Genomic DNA, 23,737 nt, shown 5'->3' on the forward strand with positions numbered 1-23,737 from the left:
CCCTCATTCATCCCTCATTCATCTCTCATTCATCCCTCATTCATCCCTCATTCATCTCTCATTCATCCCTCATTCATCCCTCATTCATCTCTCATTCATCTCTCATTCATCCCTCATTCATCTCTCATTCATCCCTCATTCATCTCTCATTCATCCCTCATTCATCTCTCATTCATCTCTCATTCATCCATCATTCATCTCTCATTCATCCCTCATTCATCTCTCAATCCCCCCTTATTCATCTCTCATTCATCCCTCATTCATCCCTCATTCATCTCTCATTCATCCCTCATTCATCTCTCATTCATCTCTCATTCATCATTCATCTCTCATTCATCCCTCATTCATCCCTCATTCATCCCTCATTCATCTCTCATTCATCCCTGATTCATCTCTCATTCATCATTCATCCCTCTTTCATCCCTCATTCATCCCTCATTCATCTCTCATTCATCTCTCATTCATCCCTCATTCATCATTCATCCCTCATTCATCCCTCATTCATCCCTCATTCATCTCTCATTCATCATTCATCCCTCATTCATCCCTCATTCATCCCTCATTCATCCCTCATTCATCTCTCATTCATCCCTCATTCATCTGTCATTCATCTCTCATTCATCTCTCATTCATCCCTCATTCATCTCTCATTCATCTCTCATTCATCCCTCATTCATCTCTCATTCATCCCTCATTCATCTCTCATTCATCTCTCATTCATCCCTCATTCATCTCTCATTCATCCCTCATTCATCCCTCATTCATCCCTCATTCATCCCTCATTCATCCCTCATTCATCTCTCATTCATCCCTCATTCATCTCTCATTCATCCCTTATTCATCTCTCATTCATCTGTACGGATGACACATGAGTTAAGCATGACCTGTGATTGGTCGAATTAAAGAAACACATATATTTGGAAAAACAACCCAAAATATTTACACACAAATTCAGGGTGATTTACAAATATGTGACAATTTGCAAATGCAAGAAATTTTGAATAATAAAAAAAAAAAAAAAGACAAAAAACGTTTTGCATTTGAAAATTGTATTTTGTGAATATATTTATATCGAGACTGTAACTTCTTACCGACGTTTTGATAATATATTGTAAATGTACAATTAATTATTGTCATAATGAAAAAAAAATAGTTATAAATAGCTTCAAAGTTTTGTAAAGTTATTAGATATGTATTTTTATGAAAATAAAATTGAAGTTGGCATTTTATCAATCTAGAAATGCACTGCATCTAAAGCCACATGTCTGACCATGTTATATTTAAAATTTGAAGATAAGTCTAAAACTCTGCATTTAGTTCAATGTTTTTCAAATGTTTTTCAAGATCATGTCATATGACTTTATTTTGATTAGACTCTACAATGCAAACTGGTGTTTATTGTCATCTTCTAGCATCTATTCAGTCTATTGCCTATTGTTTTGTGGTGCAAACGAGCCCCATTCAGTCTCAGACTCCCCTGCACATATTCACACCTCTCCAGCCTGATTATGGCTCTAAATATGTTTTTCTTTTGTCTGCATTATAATTAATAATGACTGGCTATTCACGCTGTTTCAATCCCTAATTTCTTGTATCAAAGTTCTCACTTCACATTTGAAACTGTATCAAATGACCTTCTTGAAAAAAGAAACATTTCAGTAAGCATTCCTATTTAGAAAAATTCATAAAAATAACAGCTAAGTGGCAGGTGCATCTAGGGCAAGCTAGCATGTTAGCTTAGCACACCATCAATACACGACAATTTATGAGATTAAAACTATGTTGTGTGCTCCAAACTTACTTTATAACGCAAGTCAAGTGTTTTAAATAACCTTCTGTGATCTGATTTGGCTTCAGATAAAAAAAAATCAGACAGAAGATATATTATTTTATAGTATTCTGCACGATGATAAAGTCTACATCGATTAGCATTACATTATAAATATCATCTATTATTATGAAAATACCTGACATGGCTCGAAGAGCACAAGTAACTCAAATATCATTGCATTCAAAACGTATTTATCTCCATGTTACAGCGATCTCTGTTAGCTTCGTTTGTGTCAGGGACTTCCTGGAATGTCACATGATTATGGCACTTCTTCATGTGTTGATTATGGCACTTCTTCATGTGTCCATATATGGACTAAATGTGCATAGTGTGTATTGAAAACACAGTACATCAGAGTATCCAGCGCTCATAATTATTACATCGAAGCATTTGGGTATAAATTCAATAAATACTTTTGACCGGGTGTAGGAGCCATAAGGCTATTAATAATGTTACTTAATGTTATGGCTGTATGTAACTACTGTCTGCACTCCCCCCTGTGGTAAAGGGAAAGAATTGCACCCCTTTTAGGGACTTCCTAAAGGTAGCCATCTTAAGCAGGAAGTGATGTGGCAAGGGAGAGGGGAAGGGAGACAGTTTTTTGACCTACATTACATCACACTGCTTGTTTTGGAGCACAGAGTTTTGTCTTTAAGTTTTCACCTTTTTGTTACAATAAAGCTCAAGTCTTGTTAAAACAGGTGTAGCGTCAAACATACTTTCCCTTACGGAAGTGGCTTAAGAAGGCAAGGAAGCCACTACACCGGAATTCTGTGTCCTTAAAGCTGCAGTCGGCAAGTCTGGCAGATTGAGTGGACTTAGGCAAAATTTTGAATGTTTACAACTCTCATGCCCCTCCCCCACTATCAGCGAAAACCCTCCCACCGAGTTCGTGCTCGTCAGTGCGTGTGCTCCCGTCTCATCAGCATCCATCAACACCATGGATTATTTGGAGGTATGCTGTCCTGGCTAATCTACCGATAGATTGCAATTGCTAACGTCATTTATACTCTAAATGAGCTTACTTGATTTTCTGCCATCACTCTTCGTTACTGCGCGAACTTCAGGCGTGTGCATGTGATTGTAACTGCGCGAGGGGTGTCGTGTGCCCGATCTGTGATTGACAGTCAGATCTCACTCCCCCTGCGCTGATTGGACATGATGAACCGGGAGCTGTGGATTTTTGCTAAAACAAATAACACGCTCCAGGTGGAGTTAGAAGCTCAGGTTTTTTTCTAAAACCACTTTATTTATGTTGTTCTGTCGGATTTTAGTGTCGATTTCACTGAATATGATCAAAAAAATGTTGCCGACGGCAGCTTTAATAAAGATTGAATTAATGAAATATTATTCCTGTCTATATAAATCTGATGTAAACCTATGAGAATCTATCAATAGTTCAAAATGCTTCGTTGTCACCTCAGATATTTCCAAGAATTGCTTCGGCGCCAATTCAAATCGATGGAGTTAGAGAGCAGAACTGTGATTTTTGGTAGTTTGTAGTAAATGCATTGATTTACAATATGTATATAATGCATTGGCATGTGCATGTAGTATGTGTAAGTAGTTACAGCAATATTGTTTTTAAAAGATAAAAATCTGCTAATATTTAATGTTTATTGTGGTCAACCAGCGTTGCCTGCCTTTGTTAACATATTTCTGGCTAACTTTACCTTGGTTATTTAAGGGTATCACGTTCACTATGGTTTCACAAGGACAATAGACTTGCGGGAAACAGGTGATTGTCTTAAAAAATCCATTGCAAACAAGTAAAATGTAACATTTCATTAATCTTAATGTTTACAATGCTTATGCACCCCATGCACTTATTACTATAGAAATTAATACATCATATATTTTATTTTAAAACAAAACATGATTATACACACACACACATTATTTCCTAAGTGTCCAAGTGCATTATTTCCTTTTAACATAATTTTATAAATTCATGACATAATCTATAAAACCTATTTAGTTTTAATTCATTTTTAGTACATTTAAATAATACATATTTTATGTTTTGTTATGTTTTGTTAACTATTTAAAATGGCGTCTTAAGATAAAAAAAAATGAAAACAAAATTGTATGGCATAATTTTTAACCTTTCATATAAACCATTTTTATACATTCTAGTAGATTTACAGCTGTTGAGATAATTGAAAAAACTTTTGTATGTCAGGGTGGCATAACTGCAAAAACTCTCCTATTATGGTAATTACAGTATACATGATAATGCATCGTCCAGAGAAGCCATAATGATCCTTGTGGCAGAGTGAAAAGGTTTGTAGATCTCTATCAAATACTGGTAAATCTGATTTCAAGTATGGGTCTTTGCAGTGTGTGGACACAACCACCATACAATGAAAAAAATCCATTCACTCCTTTTTTTTTTAATCCTCAAAAAGCCTAAACACTCTCAATAAACAAGGCATTTGGATTTTCTGAGCAATATGATGTCATATTGCTCATTCTTTGCCCACGACCGCTGATGGACTGTCCCGTATTCGCGTATTTTCGCCCTCAGCCATTTATATACTGTCCACCAAGGCAGCACTTTACGGAAGAGTGGGGTGTGGTCAACAGTTGCTCATTATCATTTAAAGAGACATGCAACGAAACGGGGTGGATGTGAACAAAGATGTTTTTGAGGAGGTAAAAAGGGTGTTCTTTTACACAACGATTAAAGAATTTTAACCAAAGTATGTTACAAACTTTACATGAAGACCCTAAATAATCATACCAACTTGTGGAAAATAGGCATCTGATGACCCCTTTAAGAAGAACCCCCTCGTAATGATTTTATTCATGAAGAACAGAGTAATTCCGCATCTGAATCTGATTTATCATCTGTTTCCATCTGTTATTGTTTCAGTTTCTTTACAGACTGACACTTCCACAACATCTACCAGTTCTACGTCTTCAAGTGAGAATAAATCTAGACTGAATGTGGCCTTTAAAAATAAACTCCTCAAGATTATATTCTTCATCTTTTTTGATGATTTTCTTTGATTGTAATATTGAAACGTGACCCTCCATAATCAGTGTCTTAATAAAGAAAACAATAGTTCATCATCTGAGTCTGATTTTACATCTGTTATTTTTTTCAGGTCCTTTACAGCCAAACCCTTCCGCAACATCTACCAGTTCTACTTCTACAGGTGAGTGACTTCCTTTCATCTTAGTCTGTTTTGGTGACAATGTTTGTCTTGTTAATGTTACACCTTATGAAACAGTCATTTACATTTACATTTAGTCATTTAGCAGACGCCTTTATCCAAAGCGACTTACAAATGAGGATATATGTCAGTCATATATGTCACTATATGAATGTAATGCATCTGAGTTTGATTTGATATTTTTATTCTCTTCATGTTACATGTAATATTACAGTTTCCTAACCTAAATGAATATAGTGTGATTGTGTATCATGTATTAATGTAACATTTTTGTTATGGTCATTTAAATATAACATGTGATGATTTTACTGTTATGATCTAAAAATGTAAATGTAAGAAGTTACCACTGGCTCAAAATTGGTTTGCAGTTTTTACAAAAGACACCATTAATACATACATCATACATAAACAGGACTGCAAATCTGCTTAATCAAATGATGGGCTTTGGTATGTTCTAACCTTAGCTGAGTGAGATAAGGTGTTGATTTCAGAAAAATCTAGAATAAATCCATTTGGATTTGCCAAGTAATGTATTTTACCAGTTTTATAATTAAATAAAATATAACTGTAAACCAATTTACAATGGATTATTCTCTCACCCACTGCATCAGCCAGTCCCTGAAATGAAATACAAACAATAGTTATGAGTACTCTGAACTTACTTTATTCGAGTTAACTAAAACAATAATATTTATTAAAACACAATTAAACTTTACACTGCATTTAATACTGTATATAGCTGAAACTTCACTTTATTGAGTAAAAACAGTGAAATGACAGGACAAAGAAATACTTTTGCCGCTCACAGAACTCCAAGCCGATGGGTCAGTTCACCCCGGAAGGTGTGAACCCAGACCCCCTTTAAACCGTTCGGTATTTATAGAATGGACCACCGGAGGAAAATAGGCGAGGGTCATGTCTTTTTATTCTTTGTTGAGGGTAGGGTCATCCAACTTTAGTCTATAGGGGAGGGTCACGCAAATTTTGTATTCATGAAAACAGCAACATTTCAAAGTGGCTTGTTTGGTGCATATTTTTCCATGTAGCTCTCTCAGTATCGGCCCCCTATCGCTAGCAGATTGGTCTGACCCAACACAAATCAGACGCAAAAGATAGATAAAGTCTAGTTTGGCGCTGTTTGACAGTACGCGTGCTTTGGGCGTACGCGCTCAGAAAAAGTGGATCATGTCAGAACAGAACGACAATGAAATGTTTACCCGGCAAAGCTTTAAAGTACGAACAAATGTGACCCGTCACGGAAACCAGGGACACAAGTCGGCAGCACAACTTGCGAGCAAAATGAGAAAGAAGCGTTTTTTTTCCAAAATTGGTGATTTCCGCTTTTTTGCAGAATCTGTTAGTTGAGATCATGAAGAAGCCTCTCCATGTTTGAGATAACAGTATTGGTATATTTAAAAGCGTACATTTTGAGGTTGAAATCGGCTTGTTTTTCGGAGATTCTAGCATGCAGTAGGGGCGTGTCATTGTCTGTGTGTATTTCCATACTGAATAGCCGCCGGCGCTTTTGCCCCCGCCCCCCAACAGCGTGGCTACTTATTATGCAGCACTCTGGCCGGCTCTATCTGATATAAAAATTCAATGAAGATCGATGCCGCAAAGATTGTCGCAGACGAGCTGAACCGTGGCAGTTACACCGAAAATGTTTTCGCCGCACTTTGTGGGCTCGGGAAACTGAACCGGAGGTATGGGCGCGGCGCGCGCGCCCTCGGTGCTTGAATACGGCGGCTCGGCTCGCTGACAGCGGTGGCTAACTGTTTCATATGTGACGTCCCGATTGCTTTGAATGGGGAACGTTTTGTGAACAGGGAACAGACTTAATGGACTGGCAACAATCTCCATAGAACATGAACTGGCACAGAGAATCGAAATAGAGGATGCAGTTAAGACCTTTGCTGCGATGAAGGCCTGCCGTGCGCGTTTCTGAAACGTAAGTTAAGCTTTATTTGCTCCTTAGTCGTTATGTAAGATGCTGAACCTGCTGATGATATAATGTGCTTGCGGACATTTCATTTGTGTGTGTATACGCACATAAGAAAGTGGTGTAAAGAGATTTGCAACAGTAATCTGAGGAGGAAATATGATTATTTGGAAAATTCCTGTCATGACTGCTTAAAGAAAAATGCCAGCAGGCATTTACCTCCTGCATAAACTTTAATATTGTTGACATTTTGGGCACACGCGCGTTGCGCACTATTTGCGTTATATGTAGGCCTATGGCTTATTGGTCTTTGTGTGTTGTTGCTGGTTTTGCGTTATATGTATATGGCATATTGGTCTTTGTGTGTTGTTGCTGGTAAACGTTGCAAATAGAGGGGCAGCACAATTGTTTTTCGCCTAGAGCGGCAGAAGTGCATTCGCCGGTCCTGGGGGTGAGTTTGCATTAAACATTAAAGTTTGTCGTTTTGTTTTAATTCTAAGAACACGTACATGTTATCTCATGTTTAGTCTGTTTAGACCTTCCCATACCTACCTATTGTTATTAGCTAGCTCAGGAAAGAAAAAAAAGCTGTAAAGCACAGGGAGAGCTTTACAGGGGGTATGGCTTATCTAAATGAGATGTAAATGAGCCCTATTGTCACTCCAAGCAGCAGAGAGAGGTGAGAACTGCACATCTTTCGAGGCGGTTTTCTCCACTTTTAGTTTTTTTGAGTGCCTAACTTCAAATGGCTACAACTTCTCCAAATATTATCAGATTTCCATGTGTTACACATCGTTGGAAAGCTTGGAGACCACACTTTCAGAATCTGTGAATAACTCAAAATGTTTCAGAACGACTTGTGTCCCTAGTTTCCGTAACTGGTCACAAATGTGACCAGTTACGGTCACATTTGATTCAAGATTCTTGATGTCTGTGTGTGATTTTAAAACCTTCAGATTATTAAAACACTGCTAGAATTAGCAACCTTAATGAATAATACATTTGTATAATCAGTTTATAATGCTGGTTTAATGTATCAGGCCACTACTGGATTGGATTTGATCTAAACATTACCATCATGACCTGGGCTTCATTTCCCAAAAGCATCTTAAACCTAACTTGATTGTAGAACAATTTCAACAAATGGTCTTTACAATCAACTTAGGCTTACAATGCTTTTGGGAAACGCAGCCCAGGTCATAGTTTTTCTTGCCACAACAAATGTGCTTTATGAACACAGAGTTGGAGTGGCAAGAAAAAAAAACTAATATTAAAAAGGAAAGGGTCAAGAGCCCAACTAAAGCAAACACTGATCATCATAATGGTGACATTAAATGACACATTGCATAAAACATCACCATCTAAACTTCTGTACATCTAAATAAGACTGTGTGTAGATGTATGACAGAAATAAAGTCAAACTGGTGTACAAATAATAAGTGCAATAATGTGTAATGGATCAGAGTCAGTAGTTCTTGTGTTTCTCTTTTTTTCTGTTCTTGTTGTTTCTCTTTCCTTCAATGATTATTCATATCAACATTAGGTGTCACCACTAATGTCCAATCATCACTTAATTATCTCATTAACTTCAACACAGCTTCAGTGTTAATTTCTAACACCCTGTAGTTGGACCTATATGTACACCAGGAGTGTTAACTTTAACACTGGGGATTTTGCTGTGCAACTAAATTAACGATAACACACAAATTTTCTAATTTCACTAAACATTTTCATTTAGTTTCAAGAACATTTTTTATAAAACATGGACCATAATTAAAAGGGCTTATGTCTGCTATTGTAGGCTCATTTTGTAAATTTAAGCAACTAGCTACTAGACGCACAAACTGGGTGCCGGTGTGATGCGACGTAGGCTATATGCTCGGCCAGATTCGGCTCGAAGTCGTGCATCTTCGGATTGCGGAGCCGCGCGCGCAGTTACAAAATCTGCCGTGCACACCGCCAAGCGAAATGGGCCCTCGCTCACCTTCGCACTCGTGCGGACGCGGCGAGTACAAACCAAGCTTGAGGCGTCAGAACTGCAGCTGATAGAATGTGCGCTGTTGCACGATACTACCATATTTCTTCAAAAGCAGAACGTGGAGACATTAAATCATCCACGATCAAAAATCGTGATATCGCATAAGCAGAAGTATAAAACGACTGTTATCATGTCTGAAAACAAACAGACAGTGCTACAGTGGTACATTTATTCATCGCACAGACCAATCTTTTCGTAGATATTTGTTGCACTGTACAGCCCTGTACAGGACCCTTTTTAATGAATGTTTGGTGTAGGTCTACTAGGCATAGAGATATCTGAACATCTTTGCCAAGTGCAAACCAGTACAGAAGTAATCAATAAATTACCGGGGAGGGTCATGCCTTTTTTTCACAATCATTTTGGAGGGTCATAAAAAATGTATTGCTAGCGAAGGGAGGGTCAAGTCTATTTTGACGATAGATCTCAAAACTCCTCCGGTAGCCCCTTAAATAAAAAACTAACAGTCCCTTAAATGTTCGATCTAAGCTACAAGCTTTACAATTTGTTAATACTTTAAATAGTATTTTTATAAAACAGGAAAGTTATTTTTCATGGCCAGAAAGATAGCCTTTCTTGTGAGTCTATAAGGATAACTTCTCTTGAGGGTTGATGAAAGATCGTACGGTCAGTTTGCTGGACGAACAGATTATTCGATAACAAATTAATTCCATAAGGGTTATCCTTGGAATCGATCTATTCTAGACAATTGACATATTCATATTTAATTATAATTCGTTGTGATTGATTATTGATATATACAATTGATCTATTTTTGCCTATCTGTATGGATAATTGACTATAATCCGTTGTATTTAGTTGTCCATACAGATACATTGGCAACGTATCCCCTTTACGGGTAATTTGTGTATGTGTATTTGTGTAATCTGTGTATGCAATTCCTGATCATATTCATGATCAGTTATTAAAATTATATTCCCTTTATATGAGCTAGAATCGTTACATAATCATTTGGATTTAATTGAAAAGGCTAAAAAATGCATACTCTACGACAAGGACAGTGGTGCTATAAGGGTCAACAGCCCAACTAAAGCAAACACTGATCTCCATAATGATAACATACCAATTATGATTTTCTCCTTCAGTGATTCTGCTTGTTAACATCAGGTGTCTTCAATAATGCTAATTTATCACTCAATTAATCACTTAATCATCTCATTAACTGTAGCACTGCTTCAGTGTTCATTTAACACTCTCTAAGGGGGCTTTTACACTGGGGTCGTTTGCTGCGGTCCGAGCCCGAGCGCGTTTGTTCCCGGCGTCCCCCGCAGCGTTGGTCTGGTTTCACACTCAACTTGATTCTATCGAACCCTGGTGTGTTTGCGTGCATATTACATCATCGCAAACGTGCGCAGCGCATGATAGAAAACAGAACGCGGGGCAATATTGTGTTTTTTTATTAATTCGCTGCTATTATGCGCAGTTGAGTGAACAATACAGGTTTACTGTGCGTGTGTCATGCACATAAGGTGGACTTCTGCTGCTTGCAAACGGACTCTTTTGAGGAGACAGAGGATTTCCAAATTTGGTGCCCTGATTTCACGCGCAATGCACGAATACAGGCTCACTCTCGCTCGTATCCAAGGTAAATCATCAACACTATCATCCCTTACAAGTGTTTTATTTAACTGAATACATCACAATAAGCTAAAACGCATGCGCAGGTAACTTTACTTCCTGAACAAGTGCGCACCCGAGTCCGTGCTGCTTTCACATTCACGCGAACCGCGGCACGGTTCGGGAGCAACCGAACTCAGACCACCTTCTCCAGGTAGTCTCGGGTTCGGTACCCCAGTGCGCACCCGGGTCCCATGACAGCGTTCACATTAGCGATTTTTCATGCGAACCGTGCCCCGTTCCGAACTAAACTGCCACTGTGAAAGCCCCCTGAGTGTGGTTAATGTAAACACCGAGCAGTGTTAATTTAACACTGGGAATTTTGCTGTGTATATATTGAAATGCTCTCTATAATTAATATCTTCATAAAGAACACAGCACTTCATCTAAATCTGACTTGGCATCTCTTTTCATCATGTAAATATTACAGATCATTTACTGACAGTCACTTCCACAACATCTACCAGTCCCACTACTGAAGGTGAGCATGTTTCTGGGCTGAATCTGACTTTTTAAAAAAGATCTTCCTCCATAATTTGTTTCTTCTTGAAGAACACAGTAATTCAGCATCTGAGTCTGACTTATCATGTGTTTTCATGTGTTAAAGTTGTAGTTCCTTTACAGACGGACACTTCCACAAATTCTAGTTCTACATCTACAGGTGAAGATGATGGTGGATTGCACTGTAATATTGAAACGCGACCCTTCCGTCACCCTGACTCCTCACTCTTGGCTGGTTCCTAGCCAAGAATTTAGATTTTTTTTTATTTTTTTTTATTTTATTTTTTTTATTCTGGAAATGCAGCATATACACTGAGCCCAAGACAAATTTCCCTAAGGGGACAATAAAGTGTGTAAATTAAACTAAAACTATCACATCCACACTGTAAAAGAAAAATACTCAAAAATTTACAGCAACTTACTGGCAATTTTGGTTGCCAGTATAAGCCTGTAAATTTACAAGATTGCAGTAAATCATCAACTACAATTAAACTGTAAAAAATACAGCACACCTATAAAACCAGCAAAACAAGAGCAGCTGTGATTTTACAGTTCTTTACTGTAATCTTTACAGTATGAATTAAAACTAGGGCTGGGCGATATGTCGCATCACATTGTTATGTGTATCTCGTCAGTAAAGCCGGTAAATCGCCTTCACCTGCTTTCAGATGGAGCGGCATTTACTACAAAGAGCCGTGTGACAAGCTGAGCCATATCGCATTAATATCGTGGACATATCGCCAGCGATAATTAATGCAATATGGCTCAGCTTGTCAGTTAACACTGTAAAACCCAACAAGTTAAGCTAACTCATTTCATTTGAGGAAACCGATTACCTCAATTCATTTAAGTTTATGAAAAGCAATAGTTATGAGTACTCTGAACTTATTTTATTCGAGTTCACTAAAACAATAATATTTCTTAAAACACAATTAAACTTTACACTGCATTTAATACTGTATATAGCTGAAACTTTACTTTATTGAGTAAAAACAGTGAAATGACAAACTTTAAATGAACTCAGAGCACTTGCAGTTACTGCTAGCTCACAATATCACACACAAAGTCAAATCCAATGAGTTAAGATAACTCATTACATTTGAGGAAACTGATTACCTCAATTAATTTAAGTTTATAAAAAACAATAGTTATGAGTACTCTGACATTATTTCAGTTGAGTTCATTAAAAGTAGATATTGCAGTCAAGAAATGAAGTGATTAATTAAGTGATTAATTAAGTGATTGTTGAGCATTAGTGATGAACACCTGCTGTTAACGTGCATAATCACTGAAGGAAAGAGAAACACAACTACAACTGACTTCCAACCACGACATTAGATGAAATCAACTGAAGATAAAATATGTTTAAATCTCTCAAGATCTCAGCAGAGGGGGATTGAACAACTCCACAAACAGCATTACCAGCTTCACTTACTAACCAGGTTGACTTTTATCATGCGTCTACAGAAGTTGTTATTGTGAATGAACAGAGGTTTAGATGAAGATGATTTATTGAGGTTCCTTTAAAGACACCATGATAGTGGTCAGTGTTTGCTTTAGTTGGGCTCTTGACCCTTGTTTTTATAATACCAGTTTTTCCTCTGGCTGCTGTAACTGAGTGTTTATATAACATATTTGTTATGGCACAAATGCCAGAAGAAAATTTGAGCATGTGGTTGAGTTTTGATGATGATTTATGGAATGATGAATCATTATTTGGTGTGTTGATTCTCTGATTAAAAAGGTGATATATAACTTGTATTATATAACGGTATATGACATTGTTATGCGCATCTCATCAGTTAAGCCGGTTCCTTGATTAGTAGTAAATCGCCTTCACCTGCTTTCAGGTGGAAGATATGATGCAGATATGAGTGTTAAATTAACACTCAAGAGTGTTAAAGTTAATGAGATAATTAAGTGATTAATTTAGTGATGATTGAGCATTATTGAAGACACCTGATGCTAACAAGCAGAATCACTGAAGGAGAAAATGACAAATTGTATGCCACTGATTATGGTGATCAGTGTTTGCTTTAGTTGGACTCTTGACCCTTATACTTTCATCTTTAACTTTTGTTTGTCTGTTGTTATTGTTTTATAATAGTCAAATTAACAAAGGAAAGTGTGATCTGACAGTGTTGGTTATGTTTTGGCATAATCATGCTGTGATCTGAAAAATGAAACTTATTGAAATAGTTTGGTTTAACTTGTTAGCAACAGCTTCGTGATTTTACAGCATATGGTTATCAGTATTTTTCTTATAATCCAAAATATTTAATAAACATTGCTCTGATCAAAACACTTTCAAATGAATTTATTTAGAAACACAGACATCAATAATCAGACTGTGCATCTCAACAATGGTGACAATAATAATGCATGTTGCAGTGGCTGCCACCAATCACAACTCATTAATGGCTCCCATCATGCATTGCGGTATGAATAAATTAGGATCTGAATTGTCTATGTAATTTACTTTTCCTAATTGAATATTCTGCTTGTCACCATTGTTGAGATGCATTGACTGAATCTTGAGGTCTGTGTGTGCCTAAAAGAAAGTTTTTTTTTTTTTTTAAACAACTTAAGAAATCCTTTATATTATAAATTCTGGATATTTATGCAGAATCATAGTTATGCTGTAACCAACATCATAAATCACAAACATAAAGTTCAAATGATGATTGTCATAATATAACCAACACCATTAGATCACTTTTTGTCTTTGTTCATCTGGCAGTTATAACTCATACAACAGCCAAACAAAATCTAAAGTTAAAAATCTAAGGTTCAAGAGCCCAACTAAAGCAAACAATGATCGCCATAACGGTGGCTTACAATTTTAGATTTTCTCCTTCAGTGATTCTGCTTTAGGTGTCTTCAATAATGCTCAATCATCACTCAATTATTCACTTAATTATCTCATTAACTGTAACACTCTTGAGTGTGGACTCATATACACTCCCAGGAGTGTTAATTTAACACTGGAGTTTTTGCTGTGTACAAAGAGCCGTAGTAAACTGACAAGCTTAGCCATATCGTATTAAATATCGCTGGCGATACGTCCGCGATATTAGTGCGATATGGCTCAGCTTGTCAGTGAACTACGGCTCTTTGTAGTAAATGCCACTCCATCTGAAAGCAGGTGAAGGCGTTTACTACTAATCAAGGAACCGGCTTTACTGACGAGATGCGCATAACAATATCGTGCGATTTATCTCCCAGCCATACAGAAATAAAGTCAGTCTGGTTAGTAATAAGTGAAGCTGGTAATGCTCTGCTGAGATCTTCACAGATTTAATGTCTTCTTTTTATCTTCATTTGATTTAATATAAGGCTGTGACTAAAAGTCAGTTTTAGTTCTTGTGTTTTTCTTTCCTTCAGTAAATCTGCTTGTTAACAGCAGGTGTTCACCATTTATACTCAATCATCACTTAATTGATGACTTAATTATCTCATTAACTTCAACACTGCTTCAGTGTTACTTTAACACTCGTAGAGTGGGACCATATGTGCTCTGAGCAGTGTTGATTTAACACTGGGGATTTTGCTGTGTAATTTAACATCTGAGTCTGATTTAACATCTGTTTCCATCTGTTATTGTTTCAGTTTCTTCACAGCCGGTCACTTCTACAACATCTACCAGTTCCACTAATTCAGGTGAATGTGTTGCTGGACTAAGATATGGCTTTCAAAATAAGCTTCTTCTAATAAACATCTTCATGAAGAACACAGAACTTCTTTAAAACATGACTTGGCATATCTTCCCATCTTGTAAATTTTACAGATTATTTGCTTAAAATCTCTCCCACAACATCTACCAGTCCCACGTCTGCAGGTGAGCATGTTCCTGGACTGGGATGTAGCCTCATGAAGAACACAGTAATTCAGCATCTGAGTCTGATTTAAACTTGGTTTCCGTTTCTGTCTTGTATTGTTTCAGTTCCTTTACACATGGTCACTTCCACAACATATACTAGTCCCACAGGTGAATGTGCTGCCAATCTGGAATTTAGCTTTCAAAAGCAGCTCTTCTTAATTATTGTGTTCATGAAGAACACAGTATTTCAGCATCTGAGTCTGATCTAACATCTGTTTCCATCTGTTACTGTTCAAGTTTCTTTACACCCAGTCACTTCTACAACATCTACTAGTTCTACATCTACTGGTGAGGATGATGCTGAAATGGACTGTGATATTAAAATGCAACCCTCCATAGTTAATGTCTTCATGAAGAACACAGAACTTCCTTAAAATATGACTTGGCATCTCTTCTCGTAAATTTTACATCAGTCCCACTACTGCAGTACTTCAGCATCTGAGTCAGATTTAAACTCTGTTTCTGTTTCTGTCTTTTATTGGTTGTGTTGGTTCAGTTCCTTTACACATGGTCACTTCCACAACATCTACTAGTCCCACTACTACAGATGAATGAGTTGCCAAACTGGAATGTGGTTTTCAAAAGAAGCGCCTCATATTAATTGTCTTCATGAAAAACACAGTAATTTAGCATCTATTTCCATATGTTATTGTTTCAGGTCCTTTACCGCCAATCACTTCCACAACATCTACCAGTCATACTTCTACAGGTTAGTGTAATGCTGGACTTCATCCAAGTTTGTTTTTGGTGACTATTTATGTTTAGGTCTCATTAATGTTATTTAGAAACCCTCAAAAACACGTATGCATGTGATCTGAGTTTGATTTGACGTTTATATTACAGGCCGCCACGCTACGGTTTCGTAGAATTCTTGAAAAACCTGAAGAGTCTGTTGGTTTATTTGTATAGGTTGTATATAGGGCTGGGCGATATATCGCATGCGATTGTTATGCGCATCTCTTCAGTAAAGCCGGTTCCTTGATTAGTAGTAAATCCCCTTCACCTGTTTTCAGATGGAAGATATGATGTAGATATGAGTGTTAAATTAACACTCAAGAGTGTTAAAGTTAATGAGATAATTAAGTGATTAATTTAGTGATGATTGGGCGTTATTGAAGACACCTGATGTTAACAAGCAGAATCACTGAAGGAGAAAATCACAAATTGTAAGCCACCGTTATGGCGATGAGTGTTTGCTTTAGTTGGGCTCTTGACCCTTATACTTATTTAAATTAAATTTTGTTTGTCTACTGTTATTGATTTATAACAGTTAAATGAACAAAGAAAAGTGTGATCTGACTGTGTTGGTTATGTTTTGGTATAATCACCCTGTGATCTGAAAATGAAGCTTTTTGAAATAGTTTGGTTTATCTTGTTAGTAACAGTTTTGTGATTCTCAACAAATGATTATCAGTATTTTCTTATAATCAAATTTTTTTAATAAACATCATTCTTATAAAAACACTTTCAAAAGAATTTATTTAGAAACACGGACATCAATAATCAGCCTGTGAATCTCAACAGTGGTGACAATAATAATGAATGTTGCAGTGGCTGCCACCAATCACAACTCATTAATGGCTCCCATCATGCATTGCGGTATGAATAAATTATGATCTGAATTGTCTATGTAATTTACTTTTCCCTAATTGAATATTCTGCTCGTCACCATTGTTGAGATGCATTGACTGAATCTTGACGTCTGTGTGTGCCTAAAAGAATGATTTTTTTTTTAAAAACAACATTTAAGAAATCTTTCAAATTATATCTAAAATTTTGGATATTTATGCAGAATCACAGTTATGCTGTAACCAACAGCATGAATCACAAACATGAAGTTCTAATGATGATTGTCATAATATAACCAACACCATTAGATGTTTTTTTTTTTTCTTTGTTCAACTGGCAGTTGAACAACTGATACAACAGACAAACTAAATCTAAAGTTAATAATATAAGGGTCAAGACCCCAACTAAAGCAAACAATGATCGCCATAACGGTGGCTTACAATTTGAGATTTTCTACTTCAGTGATTCTGCTTTAGGTGTCTTCAATAATGCTCAATCATCACTCAATTAATCACTTAATTATCTCATTAACTTTAACACTCTTGAGTGTGGACTCATATACACTCCCAGGTGTGTTCATTTAACACTGGAGTTTTTGCTGTGTACAAAGAGCTGTAGTTAACTGACAAGCTGAGCCATATCGCATTAAATATCGCTGGCGATACGTCCGCGATATTAGTGCGATATGGCTCAGCTTGTCAGTTAACTACGGCTCTTTGTAGTAAATGCTGCTCCATCTGAAAGCAGGTGAAGGTGATTTACTACTAATCAAGGAACCGGCTTTACTGACGAGATGCGCATAACAATCGCATGCGATATATCGCCCAGCCCTAGTTGTATAGTATTTACAGTCATTACGTTCCTGTGTATATTGTGTGAATGACGGGGGGTTGGGCAGATATTGTGTTTTGTGGTAGGTGGTATGCCTTACGGAACCGTTGCCACTGAAACTGCATTAACACACCAGTGGGGCTCGACAGCCTTAGTCAAACGGGTTGGCGCGATTGGTTGGGTTGCGGAGAGATTGTGAGATTGTGGTTAGGTCTCAGCAGCAGGAGGGATGTAGAGGTCAGTAAGCTGGGCTGAGTTGAGAGGGGGACGGAGGGGGGTGACTCTGGGACGCCAGAGTCACTGTCGAGCCCTCTTGAGGTGTCGTGGGCTAGTCGACGAAACACTGAGGACGGAAGGTGCCCACTTGAAGACCCTAGAGATGTCCCCTACTTGGCTCAATCCAGACGGTTGTCGTGCTGGTCCACTAGGGAGACCACACTGTAGTTGCAGCCGTCGTGTGTGCTGACGCGCCAAGTACACTGCAGCCGTTAACGACGGACAGAAGGGGAGTCACACCACCATATGGAAAGAAGCGTAAATGGATAGAGAAGCATAGTTTACTGTAAAGCTACGTCTTAGTGTTGCTTACATTTACATTTACATTTAGTCATTTAGCTGACGCTTTTATCCAAAGCGACTTACAATTGCTATATATGTCAGAGGTCGCACGCCTCTGGAGCAACTAGGGGTGAAGTGTCTTGCTCAGGGACACACTGGTGTCTCACAGTGGATTCGAACCCGGGTCTCTCACACCAAAGGCATGTGTCTTATCCACTGCGCCATCACCACCCTTATCACCACCCTGCTTATCTTGGCGAAAGCCGAGTACAAATCAGCATGACGTTTTAACATCTACTCTCATGTAATGTACTCTTTAATGTTAACATAAAGTGACTAAATACACAATTTCCTGTGAAAACCAATCCCCCTCTATCTAAAATATAAACACTTAGAACGGGCTTAGTGAATCAGGATAAGACAAAAACACGTTTTGGAAGAAAGATTTATAATGTATTGACTCATTATTTCTATTTAGTTAATTTTGAACAGAAAAGTTACATAGTGCATCTTTAATGTAACCTTTTTGTAATGGTTCTTTTATATATGGCATGTGATAACAAGGAGCATAGTTAGTTGAATTATGTTACAATGTTAATGTTAAAAAATTAGTTATTTATTTTATTGTTATGATCTGAAAATGTAAGTGTAAGAACTTACCACTGGCCCAACAATAGATCCATAAGAAACGGCAAAGGTTTTCTGTGTCTGTATATTTCCTCACAATGCCAAAATGTCTCCTAAATATTACTTTTGATTTTACATTGTATCTGAACTTGGAGAAGTTTGGTATATCAAAGGGAAATTGTTGCCATATTTTAGAAAAGACACCATGTTGTGAATTGCCCCACTGAATGTTGTTTGTATATATGTCTTAACCACTTCAGCTCTCAGGGAGTATTCGTCCAATATATTTTCCACCTTTAATTTGTGCAGGGTTTCACAATATCTGCATACTGATTATGCATAAGAGGTTATTTCTACAATGAACAAATAAACAAAGTAAATAACTAAATGTCACACAAAAATGTTTTCATGCTGTTATGATAAAACAGAAAATTACAAATGAAAAAATATCAACAGCTGTCTAAAAGTGCGGTTACCCAGCTAACAGAGTTTTGTTACCAAGTATTGTCCAAGAGAATGTTCTCCAAGTATTCAGTGTTCGTTCTGGGAACGTAAAAAATATCCAGTTGTCTTGACGTTAGAGGAACGTGTTTTATGATGTTCCTCAAATGTTCTTTTAGTGACCTGATATTGCGTTTCCATGTGGACGAACGGCTGAACCGGGGCAAAAAAAAATTAACGGTTATAAAAATACCTGTGTCCGTGTGGACAAGGCCTAAGTGCATCATCTAAAATATAATAGATCAGGGGTCCTCAAATCTGGACCGCAAGATCCACTTTCCTGCAGAGTTTACCTCCTACCCTAATCAAACTCACCTGAACAAGCTAATCAAGGTCTTCATGATTACTACACCTTACAGGAACACAGCAAAATCCCCAGTGTTAAATCAACACTGCTCAGAGTACATATTGTCCAAATCTAAAGAATGTTAAAAGTGGTAAATTTAATGAGATAATTAACTGATTAATTAAGGGATGTTTGAGCATTAGTGATGAACACCTGCTGTTAACAAGCAGAATGACTAAAGAAAAGAGAAACACAACTACAACTGACTTTTCAGCAACAGCCTTAGATGAAATCAACTGAAAAGATCTCAGCAGAGGAGGATTAAACAACTATCATCATTAAAAAAATGGCTAACTTTATCGGACTTAACTGCTTTACAACATTATATACATTGTTGCAATGATAAACTAACATAGGCAATAAAGGGTCAACAGCCCAACAAAAGCAAACACTGATCTCCATAATGGTGGCATTGTATTTTTACCAATAAAACATCAACATCTTAACCTCTGTTATTTCTCAATAAGACCTTCTGTAGAAGAATGGCAGAAATAAAGTCAGTCTGGTTAGTAATAAGTGAAGCTGGTAATGCCGTTTGTGTGTTTAATCCTCCTCTGCTGAGATATTCAGAGATTTAATGTCTTCTTTTATCTTCAGTTGATTATATCTAAGGCTGTGGCTGAAGTCAGTTGTAGTTCTTGTGTTTCCCTTTTCTTCATTGATTCTGCTTGTTAACAGCAGGTGTTCATCACTAATGTTAAATCATCTCTTAATGAATCACTTTAATTATCTCATTAACTTGAACACTATTAATGCTCTTTACATTTGGACTATATGTACTCTGATCAGTGTTGATTTAACACTGGGGATTTTGCTGTGTACCTGTTACGTTGCAGTAATAATGAAGACCTTGATTAGCTTGTCCGGGTGTGTTTGATTAGAGTTGGAAGTAAACTCTGCAGGAAAGTGGATCTCGCGGTCCAGAGTTGAGGACCCCTGATCTAGGTACTTTAAGGGGGCTTTTACACTGGGCTCGTTTGCTGCGGTCCGAGCCCGAGCGTGTTTGTTCCCGGCACCCCCCGCAGCGTTGGTCTGGTTTCACACTCAACTTGATTCTATCGAACCCTGGTGCGTTTGCGTGCATATTACGTCATCGCAAACGTGCGCAGCGCATGATAGAAAACAGAACGAGGGTCAATATTGTGTTTTTTATAGTGCTGGGCAACGATTAAAAAATTTAATCGCGATTAATCGCATGATCTTCTTGCGATTAATCGCGATTAATCGCATTGTTACCCGCAAAATTGAATAATGAATTCTAAAGTAGTGTATTGCGCACTTTTGATTTAAATGTACTGCTACAAAAGTGCAATAAATGTGGTTTGCAAAAACTTTAAACAAATAAGGTGCTTTTATATCAGCAGTATTCCCTTTACACAGTATCAATAAAATATTTCTTGTAAATCTCAACTTAAACATTAACGTAATCAAATAAAATATTTAAACAAAGCTATTTGCCACTGCCAGGGCATTATCTTTTATCTAGCTTGTTAAAACGAGTCTTATTGTTGTTGTTTTTTTCTGAACAGGTATCTTGTATCAGGTAGCAGCAGAAACAGTCTATGTAGTCAAAGGGTCATGATCACTACAGATATAAGTCGACCAACGTTACTTCTCTGATAGCAGCTTAGGTTTGGTCATGGCATGCCATGGTTTCCCACGTAAGATTACATTATTCAGAGGTAAAGCCCAATTTATACTTCTGCGTCGAACTCACGCCGCAGCTGTGAGAGATGCACGCGTACTGCAAGCGCTGTGATTGCTAGAACCGCTCGCCGGGTTTCACACTCTCCCTCTGCATGTGTAATTGCGCGTCAACGCGGACAACGACGCAGATATATAAATGAAAACCACCAACGCGTAGTCTATAGCGTAGAGGCTCCGGCTTAGGTCTGACGCAGAAGTATAAATCAGCCTAGAGTGAGGTGAAGTGGTCGAGCACAGGTGCAGCGACAAGCGGGTGCGTTCCTGTGAAACTGTTGCGGTCATGCTCGCCTCACGCACGCGCCCGCGCGTTGCCGAAGTTGAATTGTCTAACTTTTTGTACACGACGCGCAGCACAAATCATTGGAAGAGAGACTGATCCTCGGATCGCTGTTTGTGAGTTTCCAGAATCTAAATAGTTATCAGGACATCAACAGGAGGGAATTCACATGGCAGAGCATCCCCGCTAAACTAAACGCAGGCCTATCAGGTAAAGTTATGTATAATTTTAATTTAAGTTAAAAAGGCTACAGCTGCGTAGCGCACAGAAGCCGGTGCCATGGTTACTATCCATAGAGCGCCTGTCATTCACTCGCGGAGCGCTGTCTCCCTTTCTGTTCACCTGAGAGAACCTGCCAAAGCCTCTCCATTGCTTGTTTGAGTGGGTTATTTGCTGGCTGACCAACATCCCACCCCTCCTGTGATCATGGTTTGACTGTAGGCCTATGTGTATTCAGAGCCAGTGAGCAACGGACTTTCAAAATAATAATAAAAAAAACTCTGCGTTAACGCGCGATAAAAAAATTGTCGGCATTAATTAATAAATGCGTTAACGCGATAATAACGCGTTAACTTGCCCAGCACTAGTTTTTTATTAATTTGCTGCTATTATGCGCAGTTGAGTGAACAACACAGGTTTACTGTGTGTGTGTCACATAAGGTGGCCTTCTGCTGCTTGCAAACAGACTCTTTTGAGGAGACAGAGGATTTCCAAATTTGGTGCCCTGATTCTACGCGCAATAATGCACGAATACCCCGCAGGGCTCACTCTCGCTCGTATCCAAGGTAAATCATCAACACTATCATCCCTTACAAGTGTTTTATTTAACTGAATACATCACAATAAGCTAAAACGCATGCGCAGGTCACTTTACTTCCTGAACAAGTGCGCACCCGAGTCCGTGCTGCTTTCACATTCACGCGAACCGCGGCACGGTTCGGGAGCAACCGGACTCAGACCACCTCCTCCAGGTAGTCTCGGGTTCGGTACCCCAGTGCGCACCCGGGTCCCATGACAGCGTTCACATTAGCGTTTTTTTCATGCGAACCGTGCCCCGTTCCGAACTAAACTGCCAGTGTGAAAGCCCCCTGAGTGCACTTTCTTTTTAGAATTTTCAGTGTGAACGCACTACTCGCCAGAGGTGGAAAGTCCAGAGGTCAGAAAGTAAAAGTCCTGCCATATTTTTATTCCACCCAGTAACTCACACAGTATAAACATTCCAGTGTTAAATGAACTCAAGAGTGTTAAAGTGTTAAAATGAGTGTTAAATTAACACTCAAGAGTGTTAAAGTTAATGAGCTAATTAAGTGATTGATTGACCATTATTGAAGACACCTGATGTTAACAAGCAGAATCACTGAAGGAGAAAAATCACATTTAGTCACCATTATGGAGATCAGTGTTTGCTTTAGTTGGGCAGTTGACCTTTAATTGTTTAACTTTAGATTATGTTTGGCTGCTGTAACTGAGTTATAAATGCCAGATGAACAAAGAGAAAAGGTCATCAGGTGGTGTTGGTTGTGTTTTAACATAATCTCCATTTGACCTGAATCACTGAACTCATTTAAAGAGTCCGGTTTACCTTGATGATTACGGCAGCCAGTGATTCTACAGACGGGATAGGCAACATCGATCCTGGAGTGCCACTGTCCTGCAGAGTTTAGCTCCAACCCTAATCAAACACACCTGAGCAAGCTAATCAATGTCTTCAGGATTACTAATGCTAAACGCAGGCGAGTTTATATCAGGGTTGGAGCTAAACTCTGCAGGACAGTGGCACTCCAGGATCGACGTTGCCTACAGTATACTATTTTCAGTCACAATGATCAGTGATTTCAGAATCACATTTTAGTCACCATTATGGAGATTAGTGTTTGCTTTAGTTGGGCAGTTGACCTTTAAGTGTTTAACTTTAGATTTTGTTTGGCTGCTGTAACTGAGTTATAACTGCCAGATGAACAAAGAGAAAAGGCGAACAGATAGTGTTGGTTATGTTATAACATAATCATCATTTGATCTGAATCACTGAACTCATTTAAAGCCTAATTATCTGACCTAAATGTATATTGGTCATTACAACATCACAGTGATACTACATCATAAGATCTAGATTATTCAATATAATCCAAATGATTTCTTAAAAGTTGTTCTGTTATAAAATATAAAATAAAATTATTTCAGGCACACACAGACATCAAGATTCAGTGTATGATTCTCAACAATGGTGACAAAAAGAATATTCAATTAGGAAAATTAAATTAAGACAATTCAGATGATAATTTATTCATAGCACAATGCATGATGGGAGCCATGAA

At 37.9% G+C, this 23,737-nt stretch overlaps 1 protein-coding gene and 2 long non-coding RNA genes across 3 annotated transcripts in view; all 3 read left to right on the plus strand.

Annotated features, from left to right (window-relative positions):
- The window catches only part of LOC130105943 (uncharacterized), a 29,765-nt gene extending 27,675 nt beyond the window's left edge, over window positions 1-2,090 (plus strand). Inside the window, exon 6 of the mRNA XM_056272131.1 lies at window positions 2,040-2,090. Within this exon, the coding sequence (XP_056128106.1) occupies window positions 2,040-2,090 (51 nt within the window). The remainder of the gene's footprint in view (window positions 1-2,039) is intronic.
- Window positions 2,091-4,932: 2,842 nt separating this feature from the next.
- Window positions 4,933-14,816, plus strand: LOC130105895 (uncharacterized). Its single transcript, XR_008809682.1, has 3 exons — window positions 4,933-4,992; window positions 11,056-11,106; window positions 14,736-14,816. It is a non-coding gene; the product is annotated as an uncharacterized LOC130105895 (long non-coding RNA).
- A 116-nt stretch (window positions 14,817-14,932) lies between these two features.
- Window positions 14,933-15,801, plus strand: LOC130105894 (uncharacterized). The gene is made up of 3 exons (XR_008809681.1): window positions 14,933-15,114; window positions 15,244-15,294; window positions 15,503-15,801. It is a non-coding gene; the product is annotated as an uncharacterized LOC130105894 (long non-coding RNA).
- Window positions 15,802-23,737: the final 7,936 nt, after the last annotated feature.

This window comes from Rhinichthys klamathensis, unplaced genomic scaffold (assembly GCF_029890125.1).
Source record: "Rhinichthys klamathensis goyatoka isolate OS25496 unplaced genomic scaffold, OSU_Roscu_1.1 h1tg000330l_1, whole genome shotgun sequence".
Lineage (NCBI taxonomy): Eukaryota > Metazoa > Chordata > Actinopteri > Cypriniformes > Leuciscidae > Rhinichthys > Rhinichthys klamathensis.